The following is a 15,436-nucleotide window of genomic DNA, read 5'->3' as shown; positions in this document are numbered from 1 at the left end:
CAATGGCAAAACCCTTAAGAGTATTCATAGGCAGAGGGATCTAGGTGTACAGATACACAGGTCATCGAAAGTGGCAATGCAGGTGAAGAAGATAATCAAGAAGGCATGTGGCATGCTTGCCTTTATCAGCTGGGACATTGAGTTTAAAAATTGGCAAGTATGTTGCAGCTTTATAGAACCTTAGACTGCACTTGGAATCTAGTGTTCAATTCTGGTCACTGCATTACCAGAAGGATGCGGAGGCTTTGGAAAAGGTATGGAAAATATTTATCAGGATGTTGCCTGGTGTGGAGGGCATTAGCTATGAGGAGAGGTTGGAGAAACTTGGTTTGTTCTCACTGGAACGATGGAGGTTGAGTGGGGATGGGGATGCGACCTGATAGAAATCTACAAGATTATGAGGGGCATGGACAGAGTGGATAGTCAGAAGCTTTTTCCTAGTGTGAAAGAGTCAAATACTAGGGGCATAGGTTTAAGGTGCGAGGGGCAAGGTTTAAAGAAGATGTACAAGGCATGTTTATTACACAGAGGGTGGTGGGTGCCTGGAACTCGTTGCTGGGGAAGGTAGTGGAAGCAGATATGATAGTGATTATGAATAGCACAGGAATAGAGGGATATGGTCCCTGGAAAGGTAGGGGGTTTTAGTTCAGTCGGGCAGCATGGTTGCTACAGGCTTGGAGGGCCAAAGGGCTTGTTTTCTGCTGTAATTTTCTTGTTCTTTGTTCTGTTTGGAACATCCCAAATGCCCATCCAATTTCCTTTTTAATTGTTTATTGTCTCCACTTCCTCCATCTTTTGTTGTCAACGAGTTTCAGGTCATTACCATTCGCTGCATCAGAATATTCTTCCTCACATCTCCCCCCACCCCCCTTGCATCTCTGACCCAAAACAAGAAATCTGTGTCCCCCCCCTCGTTCTTGTCCCATCAACGAATGGGAACAGCTTTTCTTTCTCCACCTTATCTAAACCTGTCAGAATCTTGTCCACCTCTATCAAATCTCCCCTCAACCTCTTTTGCTCCAAGGAGAACAACCCCAGCCTGACATTGACAATAAAGAACAAACTAACAGAATACGTTACTGCCTGAAATCAAATTGGAATGTTTAATTTCTGTTTTAAAGATATTGTGAATATATTGTCCTGGACAATAAAGGAATTGGAATAACTCACCTTGGGTGTGGTTGAATGGAATATATCAATCTGATATCCACCTACAGTCTAGTGAAAATCTGGAACATGTAGCTGGAAGTCTCTCCCGAACAGCACTGTGGGTGTATGTACACCTCAGGCATTGCAGCAGTTCAGGAAGGCAGTGTTGGGGTTGACCATGGCCGAGGCAGCTACATACAGCCACATATTTTGTTATAATTGAAGGACTGCAGATTGAATGTGACGCTTTGTGGGACTGGACTGTCTTGACCACATTCCTGTGACTGCCCAGAAACTCATGTCTATTTTAGTTCATAATTGAGGATTTCTGGGAATGAGTTAAATGCGGAAATATTAAGCATAGCCTAGGGGAATTTGGAATAACTGAGAATTTTATTCCCAGATAAAGAATAAAGATTTTGCAGGTGGTAACACATTTGGGATTTTAGATCAACAAAGATGTTGCTTCTAAAATCAGTCCTTGTAAGTTGGCTTAAAAAAGGTTAAGTTATAATGAAGGTTCTTGCATCTTATTTTAATCAAGGAGTTGTGAGCTTGGAGTGCTCTGTCGCTTTAAAAAGCTATAGTTACGAGAGAGAATGCTGAGGATTCATTGTTTGAAATTTACAAGCTGTGAGAACCTGTGTGTTTCATTTGTTTATGTGGATGTTTGTAGGTAGGTTTTATCATTGTTTTGGGCGACATTTGTTAAGGTTTATCTTTCAGGGGAATTAACCTTACCTTGAGTTTTTAATTAAAGGCATTTTTGGAAGTTTAAAAACAGAATCATAAGAACACTTACGTAATTAATTTTGGTTACTGTTGTAAAGCACATGCTGAGTTTCTCTGTTATGTATGGATGATGTTTGTGGATTGACTGCTTTAAGCTTTGAGGTTTTCTGTCTGTGATTTAAATCAAACAGATTTTAAAAAAGGAAGTGTAATTATTAAAGTTTTTTTTCAAAAGTTATGAACTTGGAGCCATATTTACTGGACAGAGACATGATTCCAGGATATATTACTAAACATGTGGAATTTTAATCTGGATAAAACTCACACGTGAGAATGAGAGTTTTAATTTGTAATGGTTATTTAAAATTTGCTATATATGAAATGATTCTGACCAATCCTGTGTTAAATTGATCTTGGGTTAAACTTCCTGTAAGTTTAAGGAGAACTTAGAACGGCCAATGTACCTAACAAGCACGTCTTTTGGACTGTGGAAGGAAACCGGAACACCCAGAGGAAACCTGCACGGGGAGAGTGACAAACTCCGCACAACCAGTGACCCAAGCCAGGACTCGAATCCTGTGCTGTGCGGCAGCAGTGCTAACCACTGTGCCCTACAGAGAGACCTTGAGAGCTGTTAGTTTTACAAGTTATCCACATTTTTAGAGCCATCACTTCATGTCCTGGTTTGATAAGGATGGAGAAGTTAAAGCTAAGCTTTCTCCTTTTACTGTTGATCGATACTTTTTTATCTTTCTGACTTGTTACATTTTTAATGGTTAAAAAACTTGCTGAATTCATCATTTAAAATTTCCTTTCTCGTGGTTAAGTTGTGAACCTGGTGTGATTTACGATTAGGGAAGTTATTGTAAACAAGAGAGCCCCCATAAATCTCAGTTCAAATAAATCAAAGTTCTTATAAATGGAATGCTATCAATGAATGATTCCCAATCTAGTAGTGTGAAACATTCACACTTTCTCTTGCTACAGATACTGCAAGACGTGTTGTGTTTTTCCAGTCCTTTCTGTATTTATTTTAGATCTACCTGTAGTGGTAGGAAAAACACTATTTACATCCAGGATAAAATAAATGTCCTTTCAGTGGAAATGTGCTCTCCCAGGCTCAAAGAGCATCAGCCCACTAGAAGCATCCTGTACTAAAAGAACAGAAATTTCTTTCATATAAATACTGGGAAGACTGAACCCATTGTCTTCGGTCCCCATTATAAACTCCACTCCCACACCAGAAAATCTATCCCTCTTGCTGGCAACTGTCGGAGGCTGAACCAGGCTGTTAACAACCATTGTGAAGTACTTCACCCCAAAATGAGCTTTTAGCCACATATTCACATCATCATCAAGGCCGCCTATTTCCACCTCAGTGACATCACCTGACTCCACCTCAATCTCAGCTCATCTGGAACCCTCATCCATTCCTTTGTGATGTGAAACTCAGGGGAATGGGGATATAGACGGGGAATGCTGACTGAATTGCTCTACAGAGATTGGAATGGATCTGAGTTGCCAAATTGATTCCTTCTACGATATAATGTCTCCATCACTGGAAATAGATGATGTTGATACACTGCTATATATTTCAAGATAAGAACTAGGGAATCATTAATAACATAGTATGTATCATATACAATGTTAGACAACTCTGTCCCTTGCAAAACCAAAAGAGAAAATGCTGGAAAATCTCAACAGGTCTGGCAAGGTCTGTAAGGAGAGAAAAGAGCTGACATTGCGAGTCCAGATGACCCTTTGTCAAACCTTCTGTCCCTTACAAACTTACCGTTCATTTAAATGTCAGCCCTCTCCTGGGAAATTTAGTTACGAACATTAGCTCAGAGGCCATCCTATTACCAGATAAATAAATGTGCCAAACTGAGGGGGCTAAAGGAAGTCGATGTCTTTGAAAAAGATACCGAAGCCTAGTCCAACTCCGAAATCCGATGTTCGTCTGTAATCCTCCAGAATCTGCACCTCCCTGGATTCACTTCCTTACCCTTCAGTTGCTGCAAGTCCCCAATTTCCCCCAGAATGAGGAAAGAAATGGAAAGGGGGAAACATTGATTTCCTCCCAGATGTTGCCCAGAGGAGGAGGTTTTATTCTGAAGCTCATTGGACAACTACCGCATTGTGACGTCACAATAGAGCCCTGCCTGAATCAGCCAATAGAATCAGCCTGCACCGCAGTGACGTCTCCGGGTTCGAGTGCGCGGACCCGGGAGCCCCGCCCCCACCCACTGTTCCCCTCCCCCTCCTCGAGCCAAGGTTTCCAGACAAGCGGCTTGGCGGCTCCGGCCAGAGCGAGAAGCCGCTCAGTGACTGCGCATGTACAAGGGTGAGGGAAGGTGCGCATGTGTGGGGGAGAGCCTACCCTTTCACCTTCATGCTGAGTTTCTGACCAATGGGGAGAGTGAGGACCGGAAGGACTCTGGTCATCCAGCCAATCAGAGCTCCCCATTGTCTAAATGCGGAAGTGGACAATGAGGTTCAGACCAAACTTCCTCCTCTCAGCAACACCTGTGAGGAAATTCAAAGGTGGGTAAATTAAGGGCAGGAGGTGACCAGGAAAAGGATGGAGTTCAGAAGGGAGCAATGTAGTAATTTGTTTGTGGAGCTGGGAGACATTGGTGAGGTTTTAAATGAGTACTTTGCATATATGTTCACTGTGGGGAACGATGATGTAAGTATAGAAAGCTCAGTAAGAAGTCTCACAACACCAGGATAAAGTCCTACAGGTTTATTTGAAATAGCGAGCTTTTGGAGCACTTCTCCTTCATCAGCCTCCCATTCATTAACTCTGTCTACACCTCCCGCTGCCTCAGCAAAACAGCCAGCATAATTAAGGATCCAACACATCCCGGATGCACTCTCTTGTACCTTCTTCCATTGGGGAAAAGATACAAATGTCTGAAGTCATGTACCAACTGACTCAAGAACAGCTTCTTCCCTGCTGCTGTCAGACGTTTGAATGGACTTAACTTACATTAAGTTGACCTTTCTCTGCACCCTAGCTATGACTGTAACACTACATTCTGCACTCTCTCATTTCCTTCTCTATGAATGGTATGTTTTGTCTGGAAAGCATGCAAGAAACAAAACTTTTCACTGCATGTTAATACATGAGACAATAATAAATCAAAAGGTGAGTCATATAGAAAGCAGGGAGAGGCTTTGTGAATCACTTCAACATTTAGAGGGAGGAGATGTTAACGGTTTTAACTGGGCCTTAAATTGTATAAAGCCCAAGCTCCAGGTGGGATATATCTCAGCTGCTGTGGGAGCCAAGGGCAGAGATTGCAGCAACTCTGACAATTTTCAAATCTTCTCTGGCCACAGGAGAGGTGCCACAGGACAGGAGGACAGCCAATGTGGTATCATTAGTCAAGAAGGGAAGTAGGGAAAAACCAGCAAATTACAGGCCAGTAAGTCTAACTGCGCAATAGGGAAAAAATTCTGAGGGAGAGAGTTAATCTCCACTTGGGGAGGTAAAGATCAATTAAGGATAGGCAACATGGTTTTGGCAAAGGGAGATCAGGTCTTACAAATTTGATTGAAGTTTTGAGGAGGTGACATGTGTAGATGTACAGTTGATGTAGTCTACATAGACTTCAATAAGGCTTTTGACAAGGTCCCACATGGGAGGCTGATGAAGAAGCCCATCAGATCCAAGATAACTTGCCAAACTGGATCCAAAATTGGCAGGAGGCAGAGGGGGATGGTAAGATGCTGTTTCTATGACTGGATATCTGTGTCGGGGATGTTCCACAGGGATCAGTGCTGTGTCCCTGTTTGTAGTGTAAGTTAAAGATCTGGATGTGAATGTAGGAGGCATGACAAGTAAGTTAGCAAATGACACAAAAATTGGTGATGTGGAAAATACTGAGGAGCAAAGCCTTAGATTACAGATATCAACAGAGTGGCACTGCAGCCTCACAGCACCAAGGACCTGGATTTGATTCCCAGCTTGGGTCACTGTCTGCGGAGTCTGCACATTCTCCCCATTTCTGTGTGGGTTTCCTCTGGGTGCTCCAGTTTCCTCCCACTGACTGAAAGACATATTGGTTAGGTGCGTTGTTCATGCAGTGAACATGGATCTGACAATCAGCCTCAATCAGCACCTTCACGAGAATTGGGAGGGTGAGTATTAGATACAGCAGAGTGAGAATGGAGGGAGAGTGTGTGGGATGGAGATTTACAGCTTTTGGGAATGAGAGAGGAAAGAATGTTCCAAAAACTACAATTGTTTTGAATTTCTATCCTGTAATGACACTGGTCACTTTTGTAAACTCCTTTTACAGGATACTGGAAGGGGAGGATTTACAGACAAATCTCAAACCTAATGTCACATCAACATCTGACATCCTCACTCAATTCATCGGGATCCGAATTTATCGATCTTTGATTCTCGAAGGAGAAATGTTTCTGTATTCTATCTGCTTCAAAAACTTTAATCATTTGTGTGACTGGAAAAACACCAAGACACAGACCCACCCGAGTGAGAGTGTTCCAGTGCACTGAGTGTGGGAAGAACTTTAACCAGTTACACAGCCTGAAAGTACACCACAGCATTCACAGCGGGGAGAGATTGTCCCGTGTTCTTTGTGAGATTTAACTGATTGTTTAACCTGGAGAGTCACAAGGACACCCACACCATGGAGAAACCGTGGAAATGTGGGGACTGTGGGAAGGGATTCATATCTCCATCTCAGCTGGAAGCTCATCGCCGCAGTCACACCGGGGAGAGACCATTCACTTGCTGTGTCTGTGGCAAGGGATTCAGTCAGTTATCGAATCTGCGGACACACCAGCGAGTTCACACTGGGGAAAGGCCTTTCACTTGCTCTCAGTGTGGGGAGGGATTCACTCGGTTATCCAGCCTGCAAACACATCAGCGAGTTCATACTGGGGAGAGACCGTTCATCTGCTCTCAGTGTGGGAAGGGATTCGCTCAGACATCCCACCTGCAAACACACCAGCGAGTTCACACTGGAGAGAGACCGTTCACCTGCTCTGTGTGTGGGAAGGGATTCACTGACTTATCCAGCCTGCGGGGACACCAGCGAGTTCACACTGGGGAGAGACCATTCACCTGCTCTCAGTGTGGGGAGGGATTCACTCAGTCATCCGCCTTGCGGAGACACCAGCGAGTTCACACTGGGGAGAAGCTGTTCACCTGCTCTCAGTGTCTAAAGGGATTCACTCAATTATCCCACCTGCAGACACACCAGCGAGTTCACACTGGGGAGAGGCCATTCACCTGCTCTCAATGTGGGAAGGGATTCACTGACTTATCCAATCTGCAAACACACCAGCGAGTTCACACAGGGGAGAGACCATTCACCTGCTCTCAGTGTGGGAAGGGATTCACTCAGTCATCCACCCTGCGGAGACACCAGCGAGTTCACACTGAGGAGAAGCCATTCATCTGCTCTCAGTGTGGGAAGAGTTTCAGAGCTTCATCAGCCCTGCTGAGACACCAACTAATACACTAGTGATTCCAGCGGTTGGATTCTGCTGTTATTGTTTCTACTCTGTTACATCCAGGACTGTGTTTTGTTCATTCTCACAATTGGTCAATGAGGAGGGTTTCTTTCTGCTGGAGTGGCCGGTCTCCAGTGGGCTGATGCTCTTTGAGTTTTGTTGCAAATACCTGGTTTAAATTTCACAAGGATCACAGTGACAGGGTGGTTGAAAGTTAAGACATGTTTATTCAGCATTTCTATTTGAAACACCACCTAAATGCCCATCCATTTCCTTTGCAATGGTTTATTGCCTCCACTTCCTCTACGCTCATAGGCAGCGAATTTCAGATCATTACCATTCGCTGCATCAAAATATTCTTCTTCACATCTCACCCCCCCCCCCCCATCTCTGACCTAAAACCATAAAACCTGTGTCCCCTCATCCTTGTCCCATCAGCTAATAGGCACAGCTTTTCTTTGTCCACCTTATCTAAACCTGTCAGAATCTTGTCCACCTCTATCAAATCTCCCCTCAACCTCCTTTGCTCCAACGGGAATAACCCCAGCCTGACATTGACAATAAAGCACAAACTAACAGAATATGTTAATACCTGAAATCGAATGGGAATGTTTAATTTCTGTTTTAAAGAGATTGTGAATATATTGTGCTGGACAATAATGAAATTGGGATAACTCACCTTGGGTGTGGTTGAATGGAATATATCAATCTGGTATCCACCAACAGTTAGTGAAAGTCTGGAATGTGTAGCTGGAAATCCCTCCCTATGGGCGCACTTACACCTCAGGCATTGTAGCAGTTCAAGAAGGCAGTGTTGGGGTTGACCGTGGCCGAGGCAGCTACATACAGCCACATATTCTGTTATAATTGAAGGACTGCAGATTGAATGTGAAGCATTATGGGACTGGACCGTCTTGACCACATTCCTGTGACAGCTCAGTTTCTGCAATTACGGACCATTAAAGCTGCTTAGCAGGGCCCCGACAGAGGACCTGGTGAGAATATTTACTCGGAATGAGTTAGAATTCAACTGGTCAGCGACTGAGATATCTGAATCTGTAAAAAAGACATATGACCAATTAACAAACTGTGATAGGTAGCTGACTAAGAAATTAAGAAGCGTTCTCGGGCATTGTTTAAATTATTTTATACATTGGTGATAAGAACTGTGAGAGGCTTGTGACCTAATAGTCAGTGAAGTGACGATATATTCCAAGTAGCACTGGACTGAAAAGTGGACCCTCTGAGAGTAGATTCTAATGGTTATAATCCTACCCAAGCATGGCCAGTGAAAAATCAGAGCTTGAGGGGGATCAGACAGTCTCTTATCTGCCATTTGGAAACTAAGAGCAAGAAACTTATTGATTAAAATGATTAGAGAATAGAGCCATTTCGAGTCTGGATGACACTCTGTAAGAGCTCTGATAGAGGGTCATCCAGACTCAAGACATTGGCTCTATTCTTTCTCCACAGATGCTGTTAGACCTGCTGAGATTTTCCAGCATTTTCTGTTTTTGTTTCAGATTCCAGTATCCGCAGTATTTCACTGTTATGATAAAATGATTCGGTCTGATTGGAATCTCCAGGACCCTCCCACAAAACAGAGGGAGTGGTGGCAGAAGGAGAATAAGGATGATAAAGTCTGAGTTCTGATTCTCTGAGCCCAACGAGAATAAACAAAATGAGTGAACCAGTTTATAAAGAATAGAAGTTACCAATCCCTAACAAAAACTGATCAAATTAAATAGGTTGAGGAATATAACAAAAAAAATTGATAGATGAAGATTAAAATCATTTGTTTTGTTTTAAACTTGTGTGAAGTGATGTAATTGTGTGCCAAGTTTTTGCTGCTCACTCCCCACCCCTTTAGGTTTTGTGGAAAACTTAACCCTTTCAGTAAACAGTTCATTTGTTTTTAAAGCACCGGAAACTTGTGTTTATTTTATTTTATAATTGAAGATTTATGGGAATTGGCTCAGATAGACTTTTGACATTTTTAATGGATTGAAAAAGTGAACTTGAGAAGGCAATTTGGTAAAGAGAGTTAGAGGGAGAGATGTTTACAGACAGATGTTGAGAGCTGTTGGTTTTACAAGTTATCCATGTTTTTGGAGCCGTCACTCCATGTCCTGGTCTGAGAGGGATGGCGAGAAGTCTATTTAATTGTTAAAGTGAAGCTTTCTCCATTAACCCTTAATCTATACTTTGCTTTTTAACTTTCAGACTTGTTACATTTTTAATGGTTAATAAAGTTTCTGAATTCACCATTTAAAGTGTTCGTTCTTGCCATAGGGTTAAGACACTGGAACCTGGTGTAATTTATAATTGGGGACGTTACTGTAAACAAGAGAACACCCATAAATCTTAGTTTAAATAAATCAAAGTTCTTACAAATGGAATGCTATCCTTTATTAGAAGAGAAATTGAACACAGGAGTAAAGATGTTCTGCTTCAGTTATACAGGGAGTTGCTGAGACTGCATCTTGAACACTGGGTTGCAGCTATGTCTCCTATTTAAGAAATGATACAAATGAGATGATTCAGAGACTGTTTAATAGATTGTTTCCCAATTCTTGACCTTACAGTATGAATTTTGTCCGATTTTCCTTGTCTTCAGCTTGGGCAAAGGGTCATCCTGACGTGAAATGTTGTCTCTATTCTCTCTCTACATATCCTGTCAGAATTGCTGAGATTGTCCAGCATTTTCTGTTTTTAGCTCAGGTTCCTGCAACAGCAGAATTTTGCCTTTATACCAATTCTTGTTGGATAAGGGAATCAAAAATATCGGATATGAAACTAGAATATGAGGAATTTAACACAAATCGATCAGCCCTGATCTAAATAAATGGTGGAGCAGACTCAAAGGGCCAAATGGCCGACTTCTGCTCCTGTGTTGAATGTTGGTCACAAATTCCTGAGAATTGTGAAACAAGGCTGGAAGATTCGCCTTGCTTGTGTTGGTGAGAAAATGTCCAGGAGAACCATCACTGTGAAGGACAGTCTGGGATTAAAAGGTTGCCTGACTGGAAAAGGAAAACAACGGAAATAAACCCTCGGGAGTGAAAAATCTTTGAGAATTGAATGTCAACGTTCCAAAACAGTGTAAAATATAACCATTGACTGATTGTGTTAAGAGCAAAGTTCAATCTTAAAGTTTAAGGGCAATGTCCCTAAAAAAAAATTTAGTCATTGTTGCTTCCAGTTTGTTGGAGTAAATGCCATAAACTTGAAGATTTGTCGTGTGATTCTTTAATTTACTCAGAGTTTAGAATTCATTTTTTTAAACTGTTGATCATTATACAGATCCTAACAGTTCATTTAAAACCACAAGTTTTGACTTCCCATTTGAACCTGGGACACCTTTCTGTCTCTCTATTGCTCCTGTCAATGACAGCCAGGCGACGGAGCTGAGGGCTGAATGTAGCTGAGAATAATGGAGGCTGCGGCCTAGTTGGGAAGCTGTCCTGGGCATCGCACTAATAGAGAGTCAGGAAGTTGCTGGAGAACTGAGTGGGAAAAGGGCCTCCAATCAATTGTTATATCGGTCACTCAGCTAAAGAGAAACCTGTCTCTTTAAATACATTTACAGGGAAGAGGCTGCACTGATATCTGTCCCTTTCAACCTGCGCAAAAGCAGGAGGCTGAGATTGACGGCCTGCAGGAGGAGTCCATTCAGCCCATTGTGTTGCTGCTATCTCTTTGAAAGGACTCTCTGATTTATCCAACTGCTCTGCTCTTTCCCCACAGCCCTGCAAATTCTTCCCTTTGGAAAGATTCTATTGAATCTGCTTTCAGGCAGATCGGAACAACTCGCTGTGTCAAAAAATAAAATCTCATCTCCCCCTCTGGCTCCTTTGCCAATTACCTTAGAGGGGCTCACTTTCTGTTAAAGAGCCTGCCAACCTCTTTCACCCACTTTCCCTAAAGTCCATCAATCTCATCAGGAAAAGTCCAGAAAAATCAAATATTTTTACTGATTAAAGTTTATTAATGAAACAGAACATTGTTAAAATAAACAGAAAATGACTTGAGGATCAAAGACAACCAGAGTAAAAGGATGTTCACAATGTTCTGGACACAAATGGTTTCTCTTTAATTTATCTGTAGCCTGTTCCCTGCCCTCTTTGTGGAACACCCTCCGCTCAGTCCACAAGCATGACCCTGACCTTCCGCTTGCCATTAGAATTCCCCACCTTGCTCTCACACTCACATTTCTGTCCTCGGCCTGCTGCAATATTCCGGAGAAGCCCAACACAAGCTGGACAAACAGCCCCTCATCTTCCGATGATTCACTTCACAGCCTTCTGAATTCAACATTGAGTTCAACAACTTCACACCCTGAACTCTCTCCATTTTGATTTGGTTTTTTTTTTGCCGAGTGCCAGTCTGCATCTTGTTTTCATGTTTTTTTGCTTCGAGACAGAACAGTCCTTTATTCTGTCATTAACACTCACTCTGGACCAAGGCTTTGTTTCTTTATTACAACCATTACCTCTCTTTGCCTTTTGTTCCAGGACATTTTTGTCATTTAATCTCACCCGCCCTCTAACCAATCCCTGACTTCCCCTTTTGTTCTACCTGACCCTCCCCCCTTTCTCACCAGCAAACCCATCACATTTCTCCCTCTCTTTTGTTCTGAAGTAGAATTACATTGTTTCACATCCATTAACTCTGTTTCTCTCTCTCCACAGATGCTGTAGACCTGTGTTTTTCCAGCTCTTTCTGTATTTATTTTAGATCTACCTGTAGTGGCAGGAAAAACACTATTTACTATCCAGGATATTTACTATCCAGAATAAAATAAATGTCCTTCATAAGCTTTTACGGATCATTTCAGCAGAAATGTGCTCTCTCAGGCTAAAGAGCATCAACCCACTGGAAGCAAAGTCGTGAGACCGGCCAGTCCAGCAGAAAGAAACCCTCCGACCCTCCCACTTCACCATCTGTCAGAATGAACAGGGTTCAGTCCTGGATGTGATTAACAATAATAGCAATAACAGCAGAATCCAACCCCTGTCATCACTTGTGAACTTGCTGGTGTCTCTGCAGGGATGTTGACTGAGTGAATCCCTTTCCACATACAGAGCAGGTGAATGGTCTCTCCCCAGTGTGAACTCGAACGTGTACCTGCCGTCTGGATAACTGCGTGAATCTCTTCCCACAGTGAGAGCAGGTAAACAGGCCCTCCCCAGTGTGAACCCGCTGGTGTGTCAGCAGGCTGGCTGCTCGAGTGAATCCCTTTCCACACACAGAGCAGATAAATGGCCTCTCCCCAATGTGAGTTCGCTGGTGTTCCTGCAAATTGAATGAGTCAATGAATCCCTTCCCACACACACAGCAGGTGAATGGTTTCTCCCCAGTGTGAATTCGCTGGTGTCTCTGCAGGTGGGATGATGTTCTGAACCTTTTTGTGCAGTGAGAGCAGTTGAATGGTCTCTCCTCGGTGTGAATGTGCTGGTGGTCCCTCAGATCCTGAGACCTTTTGAATTCACTCCCACAGTCAGAGCATTTAAAGGGTCTCTCACTGGTGTGAACTCGCTGGTGTTCCCGCAGGTTGGATGTTGATCTAAATCTCTTTGAGCATTGAGAGCAGCTGAACGGTTTCTCCTCGGTGTGAATTCGCTCGTGTCTCAGCAGTTCCTGCAATCTTTTGAAGCTGCTCCCACAATTGGAGCATTTAAAGGATCTCTCATTAGAGTGAGTGACTTTGTGGTTCAACAGCTTGGAGATATAAGTGAATCCCATACCACACACAGAGCAGGTGAATGGCCACTCCCCAGTGTGACTGCGTCGATGAATTTCCAGCCGAGATGGGAATCTGAATCCCTTCCCACAGTCCCCACATTTCCACGGTTTCTCCATGGTGCGGGAGTCCTTGTGACTCTCCAGGTTTAACAATCAGTTAAATGTCACACAGAATACGGGTAAAGTCTTTTTCTGCTTTGAATGCTGCGGTATATTTTCAGGCTGTGTAACTGGTTAAAGCTCTTTCCACAGTCAGTGCACCGGAACACTCTCACTCGGGTGAGTGTGCATCAATGCTTTTCCAGTCACACTGACGTTTAACGCCTTCTGAAGCAGACAGAATACGGAAACATTTCTCCTTGTAGATTCAAAGGCCAATGGTATTCAGGTCCAGATGAATTGAGCGACTGTCAGATCTTGACGTGCCATATAGTTTGGGATTTCTGTCGATGGATCCTAACATTCTGATATCCTATAAAAGCAGTTTGCAGCAGTTACTACAGGATCAAAATTCAGAACAGACAATTCTAGTTTCAATGGAACATTCTTTCCCCACTCATTCCCCTAAATCTGGTTGGTTAAGATACAGGGGGTTGTGATTAGTCATGCTCTTGAACTTGCTGCCTATGAGGGTAGTCAAGCAGAGATGATCAGTAATTTCTAAATGAGATTGGATGGGTGCTGCAGGGTTACAGAATGGGACCCACTCTAGACTGATAGGATTGCTTAACAGAGAGTCAGCAGGGACTCAATTTGTCCAATGGATTCCTCCTTTGCTGTAATGACTCTGACTGGAAATATATAACGTAGGTACAGTACTATATTACAAGAAATAATAAGTGTACTTTATGACAGAACCATCCAATATATATCATGTAACCATACTGTCATAATTCTGTCCTCAGAGTTTTAAAGCACAGCAAGAGGCCCATTGTATTTGTGCCAGCTCTCAAGCACTGATCTGTTCTAATCCCACCTTCCACCACTTGGTCAGTAGCAGCCTTATATGTTATGGCACATCAAGTACTTATCCGAATGCTTCTTAATGTTGAGCGTTCCCAGCTCTACCATCCATTCAGGCAGTGAGTTCCCAATTCCAACCACCCTCTGGTGAAAATCTTTTCCCTCAAAGCCCTCTAAATCTCCTGCCCCTCATCTTAAATCCATGTCCCTGGATATTGACCCAGCTACTAAAGGTCAGTGAACTGAGGGTCCATATTTTTGTACATCTCAATCAGGTTCCCCCCTCAGCCTCCTCTGCTTTAGGGAGACCAATTCGAGCCTAACCAATCTCTCTTCATAACTGAAACATTCCAGCCCAGGCAACATCCTGGTGAATTCCCCCTGCACCTTCTCCAGTGCTATCACATCCTTCCTAAAGTGTGGCGACCCGAACTGCAGATAGTAATCTAACATTTTATACACTCAATCATAACCTGCCTGCTGATGCCTTGGCTAAAAGAGACAAATATCCCATATCCCTTCTTAACCACTTTATCGATCTGCCCTGCTGTCCTCAAAGTGCTATGGACATGCACCCCAAGATCCCTCTGGTCCTCTGTACTTCCTGGTGTCCTATTGTTCATTGTGTATTCCCTGCCTTGTTAGTCCTTCCAAAATGCATCACCTCAGACATTTCAGGTTAAATTACACCTGCCACTGTTCTGCCCATCGAACCAGCCAGTCATATTGTCCTGTAATCCAAGGCTTTCCTCCTCACTATTTACCACAACACCAATTTTTGGACCATCAGCAAACTTACTGACCGAACCCACACATTCATGTCCACCGGAAGCTCCGCGCGGCCATTGATACAAGGCCCGGACTCTGATTGGCTGGAGGACCAGCCCCCATCCGGTCCTCCACGCGTTGCCATTGGTCAATCTCCCGCATGTAGACAATAAGGGGCGGAACCTGAGCCCACGTGGGGGTGGGCGGGGCTTTGACCGCCTGCCGCGCTGAGCTGGTGTCCAATCCGCAGTGTTTTGCTTCTGTAACCAGTGATATTGCTGCCAATGTGTGTTGGGAACGCCCCTCTGAGTCATTGTGACGGCACAATGGAGCCCTGCCTGAATCAGCCAATTGCAATCACTCTGCTCCGCGGTGACGTCTCCGGGTTCAGGCGCACGGACCCGGGAGCCCCGCCCCCACCCATTGTTCCCCCAGTCTGTACATTCCACACATTGTCAGTCCAGTCAGATAGACAGATATCTGTCTGGCAGCCTGCATGGAGATTTTCAGCTCTCTGTCCAGGACAGGATGTAGAGATGCCGGCGTTGGACAGGGGTAAACACAGTTAGAAGTCTCACAACACCAGAAT

The 15,436-nt window shown here is 43.6% G+C and overlaps 2 protein-coding genes across 2 annotated transcripts in view; one reads left to right on the top strand and one right to left on the bottom strand.

Moving 5' to 3' along the window:
- Positions 1–15,436, top strand: part of LOC145363599 (uncharacterized) — a 55,826-nt gene that overhangs the window by 3,593 nt on the left and 36,797 nt on the right. Inside the window, 3 exon segments of the mRNA XM_080218783.1 lie at positions 6,295–6,474; positions 6,476–7,381; positions 8,312–8,366. Coding sequence (XP_080074909.1) covers positions 6,295–6,474; positions 6,476–7,381; positions 8,312–8,366 — 1,141 coding nt within the window.
- LOC145363704 (uncharacterized) lies at positions 11,337–13,405 on the bottom strand. Its single transcript, XM_080218932.1, has one exon. It carries the CDS (start codon positions 13,231–13,233, stop codon positions 12,391–12,393), a length of 843 nt encoding a protein of 280 aa, XP_080075058.1. The 5' UTR covers positions 13,234–13,405; the 3' UTR covers positions 11,337–12,390.

The sequence above is a fragment of the Carcharhinus amblyrhynchos genome, unplaced genomic scaffold (genome assembly GCF_965287045.1).
Source record: "Carcharhinus amblyrhynchos unplaced genomic scaffold, sCarAmb.v2.hapA scaffold_39, whole genome shotgun sequence".
Lineage (NCBI taxonomy): Eukaryota > Metazoa > Chordata > Chondrichthyes > Carcharhiniformes > Carcharhinidae > Carcharhinus > Carcharhinus amblyrhynchos.
The sequence above is the reverse complement of the archived record's forward strand: the minus strand, read 5'-3'. Positions and strand labels throughout refer to the sequence as shown.